Genomic DNA, 18,971 nt, shown 5'->3' with positions numbered 1-18,971 from the left:
AGTCCCATGGACAGAGAAGCCTGGTGGGCGACAGTGAAAGGCTTATCAGAAAGTGGGATTCCAGAGGCTCATTCTCGTTTCTCTCGATTGCAACAAGGCCCCATTTCTCTGTGCCTGGTCTTCCGGGGCTGCTGGCTCACCTGGGCTATTGAAGGGCAAGGGATGCAGAGAGCGGGGAGCCAAGGATCACACTTTCTTACCTTTGCATTCTCGACATTCTGTGTAGCTCCATGTCATCGCTGCCCCGGAATCCTTTGGCGAAGGGATTATTCTCAATCTTTAACTGGGTGATCTGTACGAAGCAGAGAGAGAGAGTTCCGTGTTCACTTGGTTGCTATAAAACCGCCTGGTGACCCAGCTAATGATAAGTGTCATGGAAACACAGTCTCTGGCAACCCAAAGAAGCAAATTAAGCCCGTCATGTCAACAGGACCCATCACTGCATTCAAAATGAGGCTCTGAAAAATGTCCTAGATCAGACTGTCTATAAAAGGGGGGACAAAAACCTGGTTTCAGTTTGCCCACTAATTGGAGTCATACTCTGCATCATTCCAGCCGGATTGGCATTTTTGTCTCAATCATAGCATTTTGTGTTTCAAACACAATGCAGACCTCAACACTTGGTCCTCCACCCCCTTGGAAAATTGTACCATGTTGACACGATGTCAGTTTCCTGCAGCGTGGCAATCTCCATTGGGAAGGACTTGATTATTGCTCTCAAAATCCTATTATACCTCATTTCACATTCATTTCATAGTTTTCACAGAGTTTGCTAGTTCCAGTGAAAAGGAGGGTGTCTAATTAAATAAAGACCAACATATAGAATTATAATATATACAAGAGCTACCTAACAGCTCCAAACCTCTTTAATTATATAAGGAAGAAAGAATCCTCTTCTGGGAAATTTTTGTTGCCATGTCTAAAACTCAGTGATAGAACGGGGTCTTTTGGTTCAAGGTCCATCACACATATTCTTGAAATCATCAACATATTCTGTTAGCATGAATGTATAGTAGCAGATCTAGGTAAAAGAGTACATCCCTATGAAGTTTGCCAGAAGTATGTCCCAAAAACTGTGTGTGAATTGAATTTTTATATATCAGATCACTTTACAGACACCAAGGCAGTGTTCATCAGAGGTCATTCAAAAATCACTTCATCATTATTATACCTATATAGTCTTGGTCTACTAATCTGCTTAATATTTTTATTAAACCAAACCACTTTTTTTACTTCTTAGTATTTTGTTTGTTGTTGTTTAGTCACTAAGTCGTGTCCGACTCTTTTGCAACCCCAAGGACTGTAGCCCACCAGGCTCCTCTGCCCATGGGATTTTCTCAGACAAGAATACTAGAGTGGGTTGTCATTTCTTTCTCCAGGGATCAAACCCACATCTCTTGCATTGACAGATGGATTCTTTACCACTGAGCCACCAGGGAAGCCCAGTATTCTGTTTATTTTCAATTTAACTACTGAATTATAATTACTGATTAAAATTTAAGGTAGTCATAATTATGTTCTGTTTTTACTATTTTTTATTTATTCTTTCATAGTTTTGGTCTTACTTGGATTGATTATTTATATTTGTATTATTTCATTGTTCTTCCTCTACTGGCTTCTTAATGATCCTCTTCTTTTAAAACTTTTTATTTTGTATTTGAATATCGCCAATTAACAGTGTTGTGGTCATTTCAGGTGACCAGAGAAGGCACTCAGCCATAAAATATACATGTGTCCATTCTCCCCCAGGCTCCCCTTCCATCCAGGCTGCCATGTAACATTGAGCAGAGCTCCCTGTGCTATACAGTAGGTCCCTGTTGGTTATCCATTTAAATAGACCACTGTGGACGTGTCCAAAATCAAACACTTTTTATGTAAATCTATTTTATAAATATACTATATCACTTTTCTATATGTCAAAGTGGAAACACTTGCAAGTCAATACAAAGATAACAAGTGTATCAAATTCTCTCTACTGGTACCCCTAGAAAGTTCCACACTGAAGGCCAGCCTTCCCTTTGTTGCAAAGGAAAATCCGACACTTTTACGGAAGTATTTAACATAAACCAGTACCGAGGTAAGTCTCCCTTTCTGTAGTAGATGAATAGAAAGATAGTTAGAACAAGAACAGATTTTTTTCCTATGGTTCCATCATCTACAGATCCGCACAGAGCCATCTTTTCTACCCCCCAGTAGCATCTTTACAGACTTCGAGAAACCAAGAAGTTGCTTTGAGAAACTAGGCATAATTAATGAATGTACAGATTTGTCCATTTGGGGGCAAGAACATTCTGTTTTCTGCTAGACATGGTCTTACAGCATTTCCTTCTAACCCCAGGACTCTGTCATGAATATAAAATTACTATATATGAGTCTGTGTGCTCACAATAAAAATATATATAAACTTAACATTTTTTAAATGTTATGTGATTCCAACTATGACATTTTGGAAAAGGCAAAACTAGGGAAACAGCAAAAAGAGTAGCAGTTGCCAGGGGTTAGGAGGAAGGGGAAAATGAACAAGAGACGCATAGAGGATTTTTAGGGCAATGAAATGATTTCTGTGGGATACATCACGGTGAAGACGTGTCATTACACATTTGTCTAAACCCACAGAATCTAGAGAATTCCCTGGTGGCCCAGGGGTTAGGACTTGGAGCTTCCACTGCAGGGGACACAGGTGTGATCCCTGGTCAGGGAAGTAAGGTCCCATGAGTTGCATGGCACAACCGAAAAAAAAAAAAACCCACAATCTATAACACCAAGAGTGAGCTCGAAGGCAAACTACAGACCCTGGGTGATGATGCGTCCATGCAGGTTCATCAGTGGTATCATGTGTCCCACTCTGAGGTTGGGGGTGGGGGGTGCTGTTAGTAGGGGAGGTTGTACATGGTTGGGGGAAGCGGACAGAGGTTATACAAGGCTCTGCTTCCCACTCAGCTTTACTATGAACCTGAAACTGTTCCAAAAAAATAAAATCAACTTTAAAACTTTTAAACTACGCGTGGGGATGTCTATGTATACACGTTCCCTTCTCCTTCCTTTTTTTTTTAACATGGTAACCCATTCCTGCAACTTTCTGACTTCAAATCAACTCTTCAGAGTATATAGAAACATCTGTAAAACCTCTCTGGAAAACAGAAGAGACTGGCACAACACTGTAAATCAACTTTATCTCAATAAAAAAAATTTTTTTTTAAATACAAAGTCTTTTTGGATAACAATCTTGAACATGTGCACTCCCCAACTCAGCCCCATCACCTAGCGGGGCTTTCTTTCTCACACCAGTTTTATGACAGCAAAATGCAACCATAAAAACATAAAGCATTTTTAATGGTGAGGGGTAGGAGGGAGAGATTCTCAAAATGTTGAGTAAAAATTAGATCATTTTTAAAAAGGGTGGAGGGAACCCTTATCCCGATTTTTATGCCCCTCACCCACCCATCGGAGACAGAAGCCAGCTCCTGAAAATACTGAGAACAATAAGACAATCGGGGTGGGGCAACTGGGCTGAATTAATGCCTATTCCATGACATCGCTATTCCACACAAAAAAATTACTCAGAGCAAAAAAAAGAAAAGGGTGGGTTTTGGTATTTTATCAGCAAAATCTTTTACTCAAAAAAAACTTCTGCTCGAAGTAAGCTTAGGTGCAGGTGAAAATGCCTATCTTATTTCATACTAGTCCTCTCATTTACCATAACCCTGTCTATGAAATCCCTTGCACCTCAAACAGAATTCAAACAGAAAAAGAATTCTTGTTCTTATACCATACCTCCCAAAAATATGCTGTCAGAGATGCGCACAATTGGTGAGACATACACGGAGATGTGTGGATCTTACCTATCTACCTTGCTCTGTAGATATGAGGATAGATGGCTATGGTTGCAAGAATTACCCCTGAGAAATCTTAACATGTAAGCTTAGGGGCCGGTGAAAATGTCTATCTTATTTCATACTAGTCCCCTCATTTACCATAACTCTGTCTATGAAATTCCCTTCCTAACGTGGAGCTAGTCACTCACAGGCACAAATACACCTGGATGTCTGAGTTCTACCCAAAGGCTCCACTGAAACTGATTTCCATGCGTCATACAAACGTACTCCCTCCAAAATCAGCATAAAACCGGATATCCGGGGGAGGGGCCTGATGGGGAGAAAAACAAATATAAATGCCAGGTCCAACCACTGAGACAGAGGTTGTAAAAATTAATGAGAATAATTGTTGTGAATTCTCGCTTTTGGGGAAAAAAAAATAAAAAAAAAACCCTCGCGAGGGCCAAAAATCTTAATTATGTCTCTCTATTAGGGGTTCATTTCCTGGTCCTGACCAGAGAGCTCATACCTCATAAATACAGGCTCCATACACAATGATTTAAACAGGAGGAAAATGCCTTTTAATGGCAAAGTAAGTTAATATTGAAGGGAGAGACACGCTTGCATACAAAGCCATTGTTGCCTAAGCGGGGAAATGAAATGCCCATGTGACCTTTTTTTTAACACCTAAATATTTCTAGGGATTGCCCTGGGAGCTGCTGACAACTGCGGCACAAACCTTACAAAAACCTGTTTCACAGAGTGAGCGTCGCTGGGGAAGATTCGAGTGTTTAAATATCTTTTTCAAGCTGTCAACCATCTGGGAAAATAACCCCCAAATCCAGCTTGGGATCACAGCTGGGCTCAGGAAATATGCTGTGTCATTAGGAACCCCATGGTATACAGGTGTGTGATGGCAGTGTAACAAATGAAGCCTGCCACATACCTGCCTCCACCTGGTACCTGCATGCAAAGAGCAGTCTGGAGGCACTAAGCCCTTTGGGACAAAACTTGGTGGCTCGCATTTTTCCAACTGACTCAATGGACATGCATTTGAGCAAACTCCAGGGGCTAGTGAAGGACAGAGGAGCCTGGCATGCTGCAGTCCATGGGGTTGCAAAGAGTCGGACAGGACTTTGCCATTGAACAACCACATTATTCCAAACTGTCCTGGCAATTCAATCACATAGACTGCTTTTCTTTCCAAAGCATAATGCCAGGCAAACTGTCCTTGGACTGACAGAACAATCAGGAAATGAACCAATTAGACCACAAAGTAGTTGTAGTTGTGTTTCAACCACAGTAATAAGAGCTTATTTAAAAATCTCAGCTTTTCAGATTCTAAAATAGGATAGGCAAAGAGATTTCCAGAACCTGTGTTTTGGATGGAGTTGCCCTGTTACTGTTAACTGATCAGTTATGAAGTCGATCATGACTCATCACTAACAACCTGTGCTGACTCTTTACCCGGGCTCTGCATGATTACACATTTCATGGATTAGCTTATTTTAATCCCCACCATGATAATAACCAAAAAAAAAAAAAAAAAAATCTCTTCTTATTCCCATTTTACAGATGGGGAAAACTGAGTTAAATAATTTGCCCAAGTCAGATAGATTTGAACCCAAGCATCTACCGCCAGATTGTGACACTAACACACGAGGATGAGGAACAGCCCAGGTGGCTTTTACCCACAAAGCCAAGAGTCTCAACACCCTATCCAGGTGGGACAATAAAGTGACAAAACAGAGCCCACAAATCACAGTCAACCCAACTGCCCCACTTATTTAAGTCACACATCATATATCCACGTGGGGCATGTCTGCAGGGGCCTGAATGCAACTGGAAAAATACACTGCTTTAGACTTCCTCCTGACAAAGAAAATAGGTGTTATTGGTACTTGATAACTCAAAAGTGGGGAAAACCTCATGCAGGAGAGAGTGCTTGAAAGTCATCTCCTTGAGCGCTTGAAATCCTTCTTATGGATGCCAGGCTGGCTCAAAAAAACAAAAACAAACAAACAAAAAACCCTGTATGTACAGCTCAGCCTGGCTTCTTGGCTCAACCAATGAAGAAAATCAGTAATTCCTGTGTGATCCTCAAATACACCTATATTCATCACTCAGCTGATCACGGTCCTTATTTCATGACATTAAGTCAAAGTGTGATGCTGTACACCTGAAACTCATACAGTACATGTGTCAATTATATCCCAATAAAACTGGAAGAAAAAACCAGCGGAAAAAAAAAACAAAACCAACACACATATATTCAAATGCATCTTTGGGAACTCACGTTTTGGGACCCATGAGCATTTAGATACACAATCTCCTAGATTGTGTTCAAAACTTACATGTACACACCCCATTGGACAGGCACTCCACACACATAGATGAGCAAATACGTGCATTGAAGAAGACCTTTAAATAAATAAAATCTAAAGGGTGTTGAGTGTGTTCACAAGTAACTACAGTGACAGTTTCATGGACATACACATATGCCAAATAGCTAATTGAATACTTCAAATAGTGTGGTTTATCATATGACAGTTACGCATCAACAAAGCTATAAACAGAGAAAGATTGTGTGGTCCCCCAAATCTACCCATTCCTGAGGAATCCCTAAGATCTTTGCTATTAATATATAAAGCTTGGGGATTTCTCCCAAAGGACCTGAACACTCATGTGTTTCTTTACCAGGCCGCTTTCATATGTCTATCACTTCCTGTCCCCTCTCTCTGGATGAACCTGGGTTTTCCTGGCAGGAAAAAAAAAGATTCAACATATTTTGGGGCCCTGTGTCAAGACTAGGAAGCTCTAAGCACGCACACACACACACACATACACACATATATACACACACACATACACATATGGGGAACTGAGCCTTCTGGTTGCTATTTTTTTTCATTTTTTTCCCCTGTAGCCATCACCACAAAGTTAAACATAGGTTTACAGCAGCCATAGAGGAAACAGGTTTCTAGCAGCCAGACTCAAATTAGCCTGAAACAGCATAGCAACTTTCAGGGCACTTGACCCTACCGTTTTTTTTCTCTTATTGGTTAAAGTGGGTAGAAATTTTTTTAAAATAATAACATAAAAAGTTCTTCTTTTGCTTTAAAAAGTAATCACATTTAGCGGATAGGAGGGAGTGCGTTTTCTGCTGAAAGGAAGCTTGCCAAGGCCTGGGATCCCAAACAGGCCGTGTGGCCTGCAAGGGACCATCCATCACAGCTTGGCTTGGTCACTGACAATCTGAATTTGGAGATTACCCACAGCATTTCGTAACTGCCCTGGCTTCCTTGGGGGTGGGGATTAGCCAACACACAGCCTGCATGAAATGACCTTCAAGGGGTGACTGGAGGCTTTAGAGTGCTAAGCCCATCTCTCACTGTAACCTGGCCTCTCCAGCCTGGCTCCACAGCCTCTGCAGCCTCCCCCCACCCCACTTTTCTCTTGCAGATGGGGGAGGGGTGGGCGCTGTAGAGGGGGAGGGCACCCTAGCTCCCTGTCCACCTCCGTAAGTCATCCACATGACCCGCCCTCACTGATCTCATGTGGACCCCCTCACCACTTTCCCCTCCCACAGCCCCTAACCCCAAATCACTTCACAATATTCCTAAGAGTCTACCACCCTGGAGCGGGGCAGCGATGCCTCCCCAGCCCCTATATTTTGCCTTTCCCACTTCCAGATCTTTCCATATCGAGGTTTAGGAATCATTCAGTCCTGCCCTCCCCACGCCAATAATATCCAGGCCAATAAGATGAATCCATGGGCACTGGTGGCTCAGACGGTAAAGCGTCTGCCTGCAGTGCGGGAGACCCGAGTTTGATCCCTGGGTCGGGAAGATCCCCTGGAGAAGGAAATGGCAACCCACTCCAGTATTCTTGCCTGGAAAATCCCATGGACTGAGGAGCTTGGTTGGCTACTGTCCATGGGGTCGCAAAGAGTCGGACACGACCGAGTGACTTCACTATCACTATCTCTATGGGCACTTGGGTTTCTAAAGAACAGACATGAACCACGACAAGTCAAGATGAGCCCTTTCTCCCAAGCAAGATCTCTACCCCCTGACCTGCAGTTAGGGAGGCATCTTATTCTAGCATCACTGTCAAGCTTTGAAGGACCAAACTGGGGCCTGAATTTCAAACAGTGTGGGGTTCTGCCGGTGACACAAGCCATCTGCAACATCCCACCTCTACACAACACTGCAGCCACCAGAAACAATGAGCTGGCCTTGTGCACATCTCCCCACACCAGGCTGTGTCCTGGCAGGATCTTATTTAAGTCCCCAGAACGTCAATTCAGGCAGCTGGTGACACAAGTTTCTCAGTTTTTGCTTTTCTTTTAGCAATGCTAGTCTTGCTTGAGTATGTACTTTGGGGTCAGTCATTACCGAAACAAGTAAGAAAGCATCTGGGAAGGTCCAAGCTCAAGGTTTCCAGCAACTCAGCCACCTCCCCCGATGGGAGCTGAAATGCATCCAAAAGGCAAGAGTAGAGGAGGAAAGGACACCGACACCCCCCCCCCCACAGAAAAGGTGGCCCCAGGCAGGGTGGCACCAGGTTCCCCACCCAAGGGCACCGAGCCCGTCAGTGAGGGGACCTTTCTTTTCACTGATCTTTCCACCACTGCAGGCGGATGACTTCTTGTTGCATTTGAGGATAAGTGTTGATACCAGGTGGTCAGCTATGGTTTGACAATTTCCATTTAGTGTGTGGGAGTATGGTTTTCATGCCAAGCCTGTGAATACAGTACAAACAGCTGCGATCCTTAGGCTGCAGCTCTGTTCCTGCCTCAGCCCCCTGGACAGAAGTTGGTGCCCACTGTAGGGTGGAATAAAGGTGTCCAGAAGGCTTAAGGTTTTAGCAGAAGCCCCCTGCGGATTCATGCAAACAAGCAGGTGACCCCAGGCCTGCTGGTTCCTGGGTCCTGGGCTTACCTTGTGGTTCTGGTAGGAAGTCACCGCAATAAACGCCGTCTCAGGAAAGACATGAGTACAGAACGCGGTGTTTTTTGAGCCAAATCCATTATTTTCATCTGCTTTCACGATGTGTAATCTTGGCTGGTATTTGTGCATGGAATTTAGAATAATCTAAAAATAATAAAGAAAATGAGATGGTAAGAAAAATCAAACCCCCTTTGTTTCCATAAAACCCCACTCTCCACCCCAAAGTTACATTCCTTATATAGACTCTCAAAAAAAGGTCTGATTTTTTTTCACTCCTGTTTTTGAAAAGAAGCCAGTGATTTCATTAAAAAGAAACATTTCAAAAATGACAATTTCCATCTGAAAAAGCCACAGTAATATTCCAGGAATCTACCGAAAGCACACGGGGTAGTAAATCAGAATTCTTAATAAAGTTTGCTTAATAAATTAACTCTCTACATAGGGCACTTCCCGCCCCCTCCATGCGAGTGAAGCAAGTTTGGGGAATTGGTGCCCCCAAGGAAGTCTGGGCAGTAATTTTTGAATGAAAGGAGTGCAGAAACAAATAAACATACATACAAATAACCACCCCTTCTCTGCCCCCCCTCCCCAAAAAAAAGTTCAAAGAGATGCAGAAGAAGAGACCAAGCATTTGCAGAACTGGAGGAAAAATCACCGGCTTGGTCCTTTGTTTGGATAATGTGCAAAGGGGAGTCAATGAAGACGAGAGGAAAGTGGTGGGGGAGGGTGTGAGATGGGGGGAGAAACAGCCCCGCCTAACACCAAACAGGGGCCTGGGTGGCCTCAAGAGTCCCTTCCTCCAATTTTACATTTCAGGATCCACCACTGGAATTATCTCCAGACTTGGCCCTAAACAGAACTGGGGCATCCTACTTGGTGGGCAATATTTTTCTCCTTCCTTTCTACCTTCTCCATGTTTGGGGAGGGGGTCTCAGGGACCAGTGGGGTCTCCCTGTTGCCGCTGTACTATGATTACAACCACCACAGTAAAGACCAAGAGGGGTCTGCAGGCACCACTCTCTCTCTCTGGAGCAGGACCAACCAGAGAAGACGAGCATCCTCACGAATAAAACCGAATGTGTTATCTGGTTGACGCCTTGCAGTTTGCAGCCGCCGGGAGGCTGGTAACGCTAATGTTTGTCAAAACGTTCTAGAGCTATACCCACCGAATGTGCTAACCGCCGCGTTTCCTGAGCTGAAAAATCTGGCCTGGTTTTTCCCCAGGATCGCGACACTGAGCGGCAGAGGGAGTCTCAGTGTCTTTGATTATTTGCATGGATGACCCTGGGGCAGGGTGCTTGGGCCAACCCTTGAGATCGGCCTGGAGGAGCGGGAGGGGAGCGCGGCCCGACCCAGCCGGGGGAGGGGCGCAAAAAGCTCTGGACCCCGCGGCTTCCCGACCCCCGGGCCGCGAGGCTCTAATCTCCGGCCGCCGCGGCCCGGCTGCCTCCCCGGCCGATAGCGACGCCGGGCCGGGCGGCGTGGCGACAGAGAGACGCAGCGGGGCCCCGCGGGCCGCCGCAGCCCCCGGCCGGCGCGGCCATCGTCCCGGCTTAGCCAAATTGCTTTGACGGCCGGGGACAGTGTGGAGACATCAGCGCGAGGGCGATCTAATGGCCCTTAATTTCATTAGGGCGGCTTTGGATTCCGAGTCCGGAGTTTAGGGTGGGAATGCGTGGCCGCTGGGGAGTCCCGAGCCGCTCCTCCTCGGGCGCAGAAAGACCTGCAACTCACATGGGCGCCGGGCGCGGGGCTGTGCGCGCGCCTTCCCTAGGGGTCTACCCCAGCGCGACCCCAAAGGCACACCCAAGTCCCCAGAGGGAAAGCTAAGGAGCCCAGACCAAGGATTCACGGAGGCCCCCCACCAACGGCTCCTAGCCTCCAGAAGGATGCGGTCCCGGGAAGATGCAGGCAGGTCCTTTACAAAATGGTCCTCTCTCTGTTGTTTAACGTAAAGCCTAGCTTCAGCATGCTTTCCCAAACCTAACAGCCCACGCGCCAACTCCCACGCAAGCTGGAGAGTACACCTGGCTTGGATGCACCACTAGCTGGACCCTGCCGGCAAAATACCCGGTTTAAACGCAAAGGAGGTCCCAGTATTTTGCCCAGAAAATACCCACTCTGCCCCTTTGCAATCTCTTCCTACAGCGTAGAAAGGGAATGAATCTTCTTCCTTCTCTCTGCTCTGCCAGAGTGGCCAGTCCGGTCTCACACCAACCCCGTGTACAGCGGAACTGAAAGCATCAGTGAAGAACCTGTGGTCCCCTTCCACCACTGGACCCTGTGGGCTCAGGGTATTAGCCCTAAGGCCTCAGGAACCTGATTTTTCATTTGAACCTTCACAAACCTTCCTCCCTCCTGAACAAATGCATCTGCACCCAGGCCCCTCAGGTCCCCAAACTGGGGATCATGTGTTTGTTGATCTTCTCTCTAAACAGAGTGGCAGGACCTGGATCGCTTCTGGAATTAGACCTAGCCTCACATCCTCCTTCCCCAATACAAGCTGTGTGACCTTAGGCAGGTCATCTCCCCTCCCGCGAGCTCCCAGTTATAAATGCTTTATTTCCATCCTCTTCTCTAAGCTGCTCTGAGGGTCAAATGCCCTGAGATGGGACCACCTCAGGGTGGTTCCACCCCCGACTCGTTTGGTGGAATCAGCAAACTAAAGTTTCTGAACTCTGAATTCAAAGATTGTGTTCTGTCCTGGTAATCATGTCCAATGAAGAGATTTAGGGATGTTTCCCCCAAAATCCATGTTCTGTTGGTTTTTCTTTGGGGAACAGAGAATGATATCCTATAGAGAATCTGCTGCTGCTACTGCTAAGTCACTTCAGTCGTGTCCGACTCTGTGTGACCCCATAGACGGCAGCCCACCAGGCTCCCCGGTCCCTGGGATTCTCCAGGCAAGAACACTAGATCTCTAGGAGCTACATATTCTCTTGGAAGGCAGGAGACTACACCCGCAATATCTTGCAGTTTCAGGGGGTTCCCCCGGCCCCTGTCTCTTAGGGTCAATCCAGATTCCAGGTGTAAGAGCCTGATCTGGGCTTGCCCACTCTGGGCATGGTGGGAGGAGAGGGAAAAGCTGGAAACTGGAACAAACAGATAAACCCAAGAGTGTCAAGCTCAAAGGGGCTTGGGTACCAGAGTTCGCCTCTGGGGGGGTTGGTCTCCCCATCTATAAAACAGGAAGCAGAGGGCCTAGGGTCTCCCTTTCATCTAGATCATCCCAATGATAAGAGGATTTGGAAGGAGGTAGGTAAGGCATCGGCTTCCCTGGTGGCTCAGTGGTAAAGAATCCACCAGCCAATTCAGGAGATGTTGGTTCCATCCCTGGGCTGGGAATATCTCCTGGAGAAGGAAATGGCAATCCATTCCAGTATTCTTGCCTGGGAAATCCCATGGCTAGAGGAGCCTGTCGGGCTACAGTCTGTGGGTTCGCAAAGGGCTGAATACAACTTAGCGTCTGAACAACAACAACAAAAGGTAAGGTATAAGGCTCCCACTGTGGTCCAGCCTTTGTGATCTGTGCCGAGTACCCACCGAGCTAGAGGGCCCATGTTTTCTGCAGGACTGCAACCAGTCCCTAATCACAGATGGGGCTGAACGAACAGGAATTCCAGGCCCGGAATGAACAGCTTTAGTCACCCACAACCCCTGTCCCTCAGCAAAAGCAGGTTGGCTGGATGCTGGCATCAGAGATGCAGGGTGAGCCCCAAGCCAGGAGAACCAAGGGACTCAATCACCAGCCAGCCGGGAAAGACACACTCCAGAGTGTGGATTAATGGACAACAGGAAGGATTGCCAGGGGCAGATGCCTGAGCAGGAGAGAGGGGGAGAAAGCCAGGAAGAATTAGAAGGTGTGAGAAATAAGAGAAAAGGAAAGAGAGATGAAAAAGAGGCAAGGAAAGGGAAAAGAAAGAAGGCCAGGCCAAAAAGGTAGAGGGAGAAAGAGGCCAAGGCGTTGAGATGGAGCAAAGAAAGAAGCATGGGTGGGCACAAGGAGCCAGGAAGAGAGAGAAAGTTCTGGAAAAGAGGGAGAGGAGGGGGAAGGTAAGAAAGAGAGGTGTGGACCTGCTGATACAAGAAAGGACCGCGGGAGGTACTCACATGCCCAAATGGGTCCAGGTGGTTGTTGGTGAGCTTGAGTTTCTGGAAGGAGACGAGCTGCCGCATCCAATGCGCCCCCGTGGCCGGCGAGTCCGGGTGCACGTAGAGGCGGCCCGGCATGGCGGGTTCCGCTTTGCCCGTCACAGACCTAGACCAAGGAGAGGCGCCACCCGCCTAGACTTAGCGCACCGCGGTGCCGGCTGCTTCGCGAGCCGGGCGACGGCTGCTGAATACGAGACAGATCTGGAAACGGCCTGACCCTCAGGTCTTGCTCGGGAACCTACAATGCCAGATGCCCAGAAAGCCTAGAGCCGGTGTCCAAGTGAGCGTTCCCCCCGCCCCACACTCGACCAACTGACTGGCTCCTTCGCCTTCCACCTAATTCCTTCCCCAGCACCAAGGGCTCCATCTCGCAGCATCTCTCTGCCCACGAACAACTGGCGCATTCTGGAAAGCTTGGATGTGCACAAAAGTCTCGGGGAAAAAAAAAAATCCTTGCGGGCTTTCCAAAGGGGCTTCGTCTTCAAGCCTCTGCACTCTTGGCAGCTGGGAGAGCAAAGTACCCAAAGAATGAACCTCTCCTCTCCTGCCTGTTTAACTCAAATACCCCGAATGGATTTTGCAATTTCATAAAACAGGCATGTTCAAAGCAGGTAACTCATAAAAAAAAAAAAATAACTGTTAATGGTTTATGCCCCCTAGAAATAGCTCCAACGCTTGGGAACAATACCCTGTGTAAAGATCCACAAACCCTCCAGTCCAGCAACAGACAGCGGCACTTTACTTCCTCTGAGCCTCAGTTTTCCCATCTATAAAATGGGAGCTACTGGCTGCTCTATCTTTTTTTCAGGGTGAGGTCAGGAGGATGCAGAGCCGTGGGCAGCAAAAACCTCTAGCACACAGTAGGAGCTCAAAACAACGTTTATTGGTTCGGTGGGGAGAGGGAAGTTGGGTTTGCACGGTCCACCCCACCCTTCCCACCCTGCTACTGTGTTGCCTACCATTTATTATCTGCGAACTTGTATCTGTGGTCGTCCGCGGGAACGATGTCCATGAGAAGAATGTACTTCGTTTTGGGATTCAGGCCGGTCACCTTCACTTTGTAACTGGGAAACATCCGCCTAGAAGGGGCGGAGGCGGAGAGACAGAGACAGGGAATTAATCCAAATATTCTGAAGATCGCATCCACAAATTTTTATGCAAAGAATCGACGTATCTTTTAAGAAACGGAGGAGATACAGTGGCCCCTGCTCCGCACTTGCCAAGATCCAGCCCAGGTTTCCCTCCAAGTTATGGGGAGGAGAAAGGTCCGGAGCTGAGCAAGCAAGCTGGGACTACACCTATCTACCGGAGGAAATAGAAACCAGGAGGAGAGAGCTTCTAGAGACTAGTTTCAAACAGGGCCAAAAAGGGACCCCGCATTTCGATTCTTGCTAAATGCTCCTTTCAGAGCCAGACACCTATTTTCTTATTCGGGGGCAGGGAAATGCTTATTAGGTTTAAGGGCGGAAAAAAGTGGCCTGCTTCGCCCAGCCAGGTGCTTTGGCCCTTCTGCGCAGAGCTGCCCGTCACGTGAGCACCCAGGTGGGTGCGCCCTGGGACTGCCGGCGCGTGGGTGCCCACACAAGGTGCATCCTGGCCCCAGTCCTCTGCCTCCAGGGTATGGCTCAGCGCGTGACCTCTGACACGAATCTCGACCAGGAATTCATTCATAAATGTTTCACCGCTTCTCCAAGGCGCTGGAACTCTAACATGGAGAGTCTAAACGTTTTGCCCCTCCGCGAAGAAATTTGGTTTTGGAAGAAGCTGATCCCTGCGCGAGATCGGGTGCTTGGAAGGAGGTTCCGCAGCCCCGAATGCGCCGTGGCCGCTCCCTCTCCGCGTCCAGGCGCACTCCCGGGTCTCCATCCCGCCTCCGATGGAGGCCGCCCCGAAAGCCTTCCCAAGGCCGATCGGGATTCAAGAACCAGTGGCTGGAACCTGGCTCGCCAAGGGATGGCGGGAATCGGTGAGGGAGCCCTCTCCCTCGGGCCTTAGAGCCTCGCCTCACAGTGTTTATCTGCCCGAGGGAGCGAGCCTGGAGGCGGAGGCGCAGAAGGCTTCGCAGGCCTTTTATAGTTAAATCCCGTCGGCTCAGGCTGGGGAGGGGGAAAGGAGGCCCCGGCCGCTCTTTCCTTCCTCGGCGGCGGAATGGGAAGAGGACTTGAGTTCTTTGGTATAAACAGAACGCGCCTCCTAGTTCACTGGGGCCGAGCAGGGGAGCAGACATTGTTTAATTTCAAATAATAATAAATGTCACTGTTGTCAGTTTATTGCGGGGGGCTTGGGCTGGAGAAGCGGTGGGCGTCTGGAGAGGCGGCTCCATCCGCCCCCTTCACACACTCGGTGGCTCGGGCCTACCGGCTCCTCGGCTTCACACGCAGGCCGGGGCTTTCTGCCCCTTAAGGACGAGGAGGGCCAGTCCAGCATTGCTAGGGCCGCGGCGGGGTGCTCCCAGCGCCGGGACGCACGCCCGCGCGCACCCAGACGCTGGGACACCGAGCAGCACGACCCTCCTACCCCCTCCCCCAGAAGTCTCGCATTTCTAGCTAAAACTCTGCGAGCTTTTAAGAGGAACTGTGGGGGTGAGTGTCTTGACGAAACTGCCGTGTTTATCGGTGTCTGTATATAGAGCCCGGCCGAGCCCCGGTTCAGTTTCAAAGGCTTCGCCTCTTTCTATAAACAATGAAAGAGGTAGCGAACACACTCAACGATTCCGAGGTTTGGCGATCGGGTGCGACCCTGGAACCGCTCCAAGGTCAGGGAGAATGGGAAGGAGGGTCTGGGCGAGGAATCAAGTCTGAGATCCCATGAAACCCAAAGCCCCCCTCTCATCTTTGTGTGTCTCGGCACCTTTGTGTTTTCCCGTGGGCTCTCCCATCTCATCTCTTCTTTCTCTCATTACTGATCCATCCAGAGAGCATGGCCTCCCAAGCTCTGGGTCTTCTTATATAGGAGGTGGAAGAAATGCCCAGTTTCAAGAATCAAATCTTTTAGGTACTTTATTTCTCTTACACTGATGGCGATCTCTGGGGGAATTCGCTATGCCTCTTTAACCACAATAGAGTCAAACAAAATATATTCATATTCCATCTCTGTCTCTCTCCTCTCTTTGTTTCTATTCCCTCCTTTTTCTGATCTCCCACATCTTTCTTCATCTCTACCACAAGCTCCCTCCACCTCCTCCACAGAGGAGACCATCTCACCTGCCAGCCTTGGTTATGATCATTTCTGTGCCCACTTCGTGGAATTTCAGCCACAGTTCTCTTTCATGAAGAAACACCTTGATCCCTTCCATGCCCTATAGGAGGAGAGAAAAGTCACACAGAGAAGACCTGGAGACAATGAGCCTTCCCTCCCCACACACCCTGAAAACACAGAGTTTTCTCCTCCTTCCCCTTCAAGCCAGTGGGCTTATAGGCTGAACCACTGCCCCCAGTCCCCAGCACTGTCTGGGCTCTGGAGCAGCCCCTGCCCAGGAATTTGTGTGTGTGTGCTCTGTCCAGGAAGGTCTTAACCCCATGGTGCAGATCTGTCTCATTCTAATGCCACCAACATAAGGCTAGAGGAAAAAAAAAAACCCCAACCATCAGGGCATTCCAGAATGTGCATGGGGAGGATGGGGCTGAGGGGAAAAAAAAAAGAACCAATTACACTTTAGCCAAGAGGCAGCTAAAAGAAAAAGGAAAAGGAAAAAAAAAGCCTCAATCTCGAAAAACTCACTCAGGATATTCCAATGTAGGCACCCAGATGTCCACACAAAAACACAGATGTGAGAATACTGTATATGTGTGTGTTTAATCTCCCTATGGTGGTGCATATGTAGACATAGGTGAAATTTAAATTTTTTAATGTTTATATATTATAATAGGTTGCCACAGTCCCAAACAAAACTTAATTATCAAATCTCAAATATCTCTATGAATATGCCTCCTAGGCCCTCCTCCCATCCAGCTTCATTCACTTCAAACTGTTTTGATTCTGGGCACAGCGATTTAACATCCCTGGTATCAACTACAAGTTTTACAAAACTGATGCATATATATATATACATACATATGTCTTCATTTTGCAATAACTTGGAAACGTCTAATAGGTAGATTTGTTTTTTCCTGGAAGAAAACCTCTTAAGTTTCTGAAAATGCGTGCCCTCTGCGACGCTACAAATATAGGGGCATATTCCTGAGATGGGAAGGGCAGAGGAGAGAGGCGATGGAAAAGCCAAGAACGCCATCGAAATCCCAAAGAAGGGTTTCAGCTACGTGCAAGTATCTCTCCAGGTCAAGACAACCACTTCCAGCCCTCTGACACCCTATTTAAAAATCATCAAGGTCTACAGAGGACGCCTTGAGCGCCCAGGGCGCCCGGGTGAAGGGCGCAGAGAGAGAGGCGAGGCTTCACGCTCGGCTGGGGCCCAGCTTTCAGCCAGGCGAGCCCGCGGCTCCCCGCGCCCTCCCCTCCCAGCCCTGCGCGCTCCCCGCCTGCCGGCCCGGGCCTCGCCAGTTCTCCAGGCCCCGGACGCCAGACAAACGATGCGGCGCGCGGGGCTGGGGCGGCGACGCGGAGGAGGCAGGCGGAGGCGAAGGCTAAGGCAGATCTGAAGAGGGGTCAAGCCATCGCTCATGCCGGCCTAAAGCGGCCGCTGACCCGGCCCTTAATGAGGCGTTCAGACCGAGTTTACACCTCGTGCAGCAGGAAAGGAAGGATCTGGACCCTTGTTCGCTGGCTCCAAAGAGCCGGATCTTTATGACTCTCCTAACCACTTCCACTGATTCAAAAATCCTATGGCCATAAAAATAGTCGTCACAATACAGCGGATAGAAATACACTGGCATTTGGGGAGGCATGGCAGAGAAGGGTGGAATTGAATGGGGATAAAAAGAAAAAGGGTAATTATGGGCATTGCCCCCGCTTCCTCCTCCGCCTCAACCCCTGAAAAGAGGGGCTTTGGCTTCTGCAAAGGGCCCCGAGGCCCTTCTTACCTGCTGGGTGAAAGCCGCCTGCGGGGACGACGGGGACTTGCTGGGGGCCCCTAGCGCGCTCTCTGGTTTGGAGTCACAGGGTAGATCCTTGGCGTCTGGTTCCAGGGGTGTGTGAGCCAGGCCAAAGCCCTCGTCTGCGTCGGCCATGGTGATCCCTGGGCCCTGCGACCGCTCGGGGTCCTGCTCTGAGGACGGGAAGGCCAGCGACAGACAGATGAGAGGGGGGCGCAGAGAGAGAAAAAGAGAAGGTTGGAAGCACAGTTCTGGTGACAGGAGGGGGCAGTTACTAGGCTGCCACTCGCGGTTTCCAGCTCGCAGCACCTCCTTCCCCCGCTGAAGGAGGCTGCAGAAGGTCCCGTTATTCTTAGCATTACTATTACTTTATGACCACGCACATCCTCTTGCGAAAGCCCCGCGTCACAGCGGGAGGAGGCGAGGCCCGCATCTCCGCTGCGCAGGCTCCCCCGCGATAAGCGAGCTGCCCGTCAAATTTGTCTGGACTTCTGGAAGAGCCAATAAAGATAAGGCCTGGGTATTTTTGGAAGCCATTGGGTACTAACCCAAAACAAAACAAAACACAAACCTACTGCCCTGAGAATTTTTTCTCTTCGTCAAATTACAGGAGGCCAGCAGAGCCCTGTTGATGAAAACTGGCAACAGGAGTATTCCCTGCAGTAGCCAAAATGCCTGAAATAACCCGCCTCTTGCAAAAGATCAAAAACAGGAGAGGAAAGATCCACAGAAGAGGCCAGGTCCTGAAAATTCACGTTCATCAGTTCCGGGCCTTAAACTTAGAAGTCCTTTAACATTAAGAGTCCTCCCTTTCCCCCCAGTCGTAAGCAACGTGAAAAATAAAAAAGGAGTCAAACAGAAAGGTCGAGAAAGCGGTCGCGCTGCGGTTCGTAAGGAGGCGCGCCCGGGTGCCCGAAGCCAGCACGGGGCCGCCGGCCTCCGGAGCACGTTTTTCTCGGCTCTCCAGCCCCAGCCGGGCGTTTTGTCGAGCGGCCTGACTGAGGGGAGCTTCTCCGAGCTTCAGCCGGGCCTGGTTCGCTGGAACTGCAGGCCTAAGCTTG

At 48.6% G+C, this 18,971-nt stretch overlaps 1 protein-coding gene across 4 annotated transcripts in view; it reads right to left on the bottom strand.

The window, feature by feature from the left end:
* The window catches only part of TBX5 (T-box transcription factor 5), an 89,136-nt gene that overhangs the window by 30,267 nt on the left and 39,898 nt on the right, over positions 1-18,971 (bottom strand). For all 4 annotated transcript variants that reach the window (XM_086345979.1, XM_086345983.1, XM_086345980.1 and 1 more), the window contains exons 2-7: positions 17,899-18,083; positions 16,123-16,217; positions 13,879-13,998; positions 12,878-13,025; positions 8,759-8,911; positions 201-292 (exon numbers count right to left, since the gene is read on the bottom strand). In XM_086345979.1, coding sequence (XP_086202105.1) covers positions 201-292; positions 8,759-8,911; positions 12,878-13,025; positions 13,879-13,998; positions 16,123-16,217; positions 17,899-18,083 — 793 coding nt within the window. The remainder of the gene's footprint in view (positions 1-200; positions 293-8,758; positions 8,912-12,877; positions 13,026-13,878; positions 13,999-16,122; positions 16,218-17,898; positions 18,084-18,971) is intronic.

Source organism: Bos grunniens, chromosome 17 (assembly GCF_055505025.1).
Source record: "Bos grunniens cultivar Pamir isolate PY7600 chromosome 17, Bosgru_T2T1.0, whole genome shotgun sequence".
In the NCBI taxonomy this organism is placed as follows: domain Eukaryota; kingdom Metazoa; phylum Chordata; class Mammalia; order Artiodactyla; family Bovidae; genus Bos; species Bos grunniens.
This window is presented reverse-complemented; position numbering and strand designations above follow the sequence as displayed.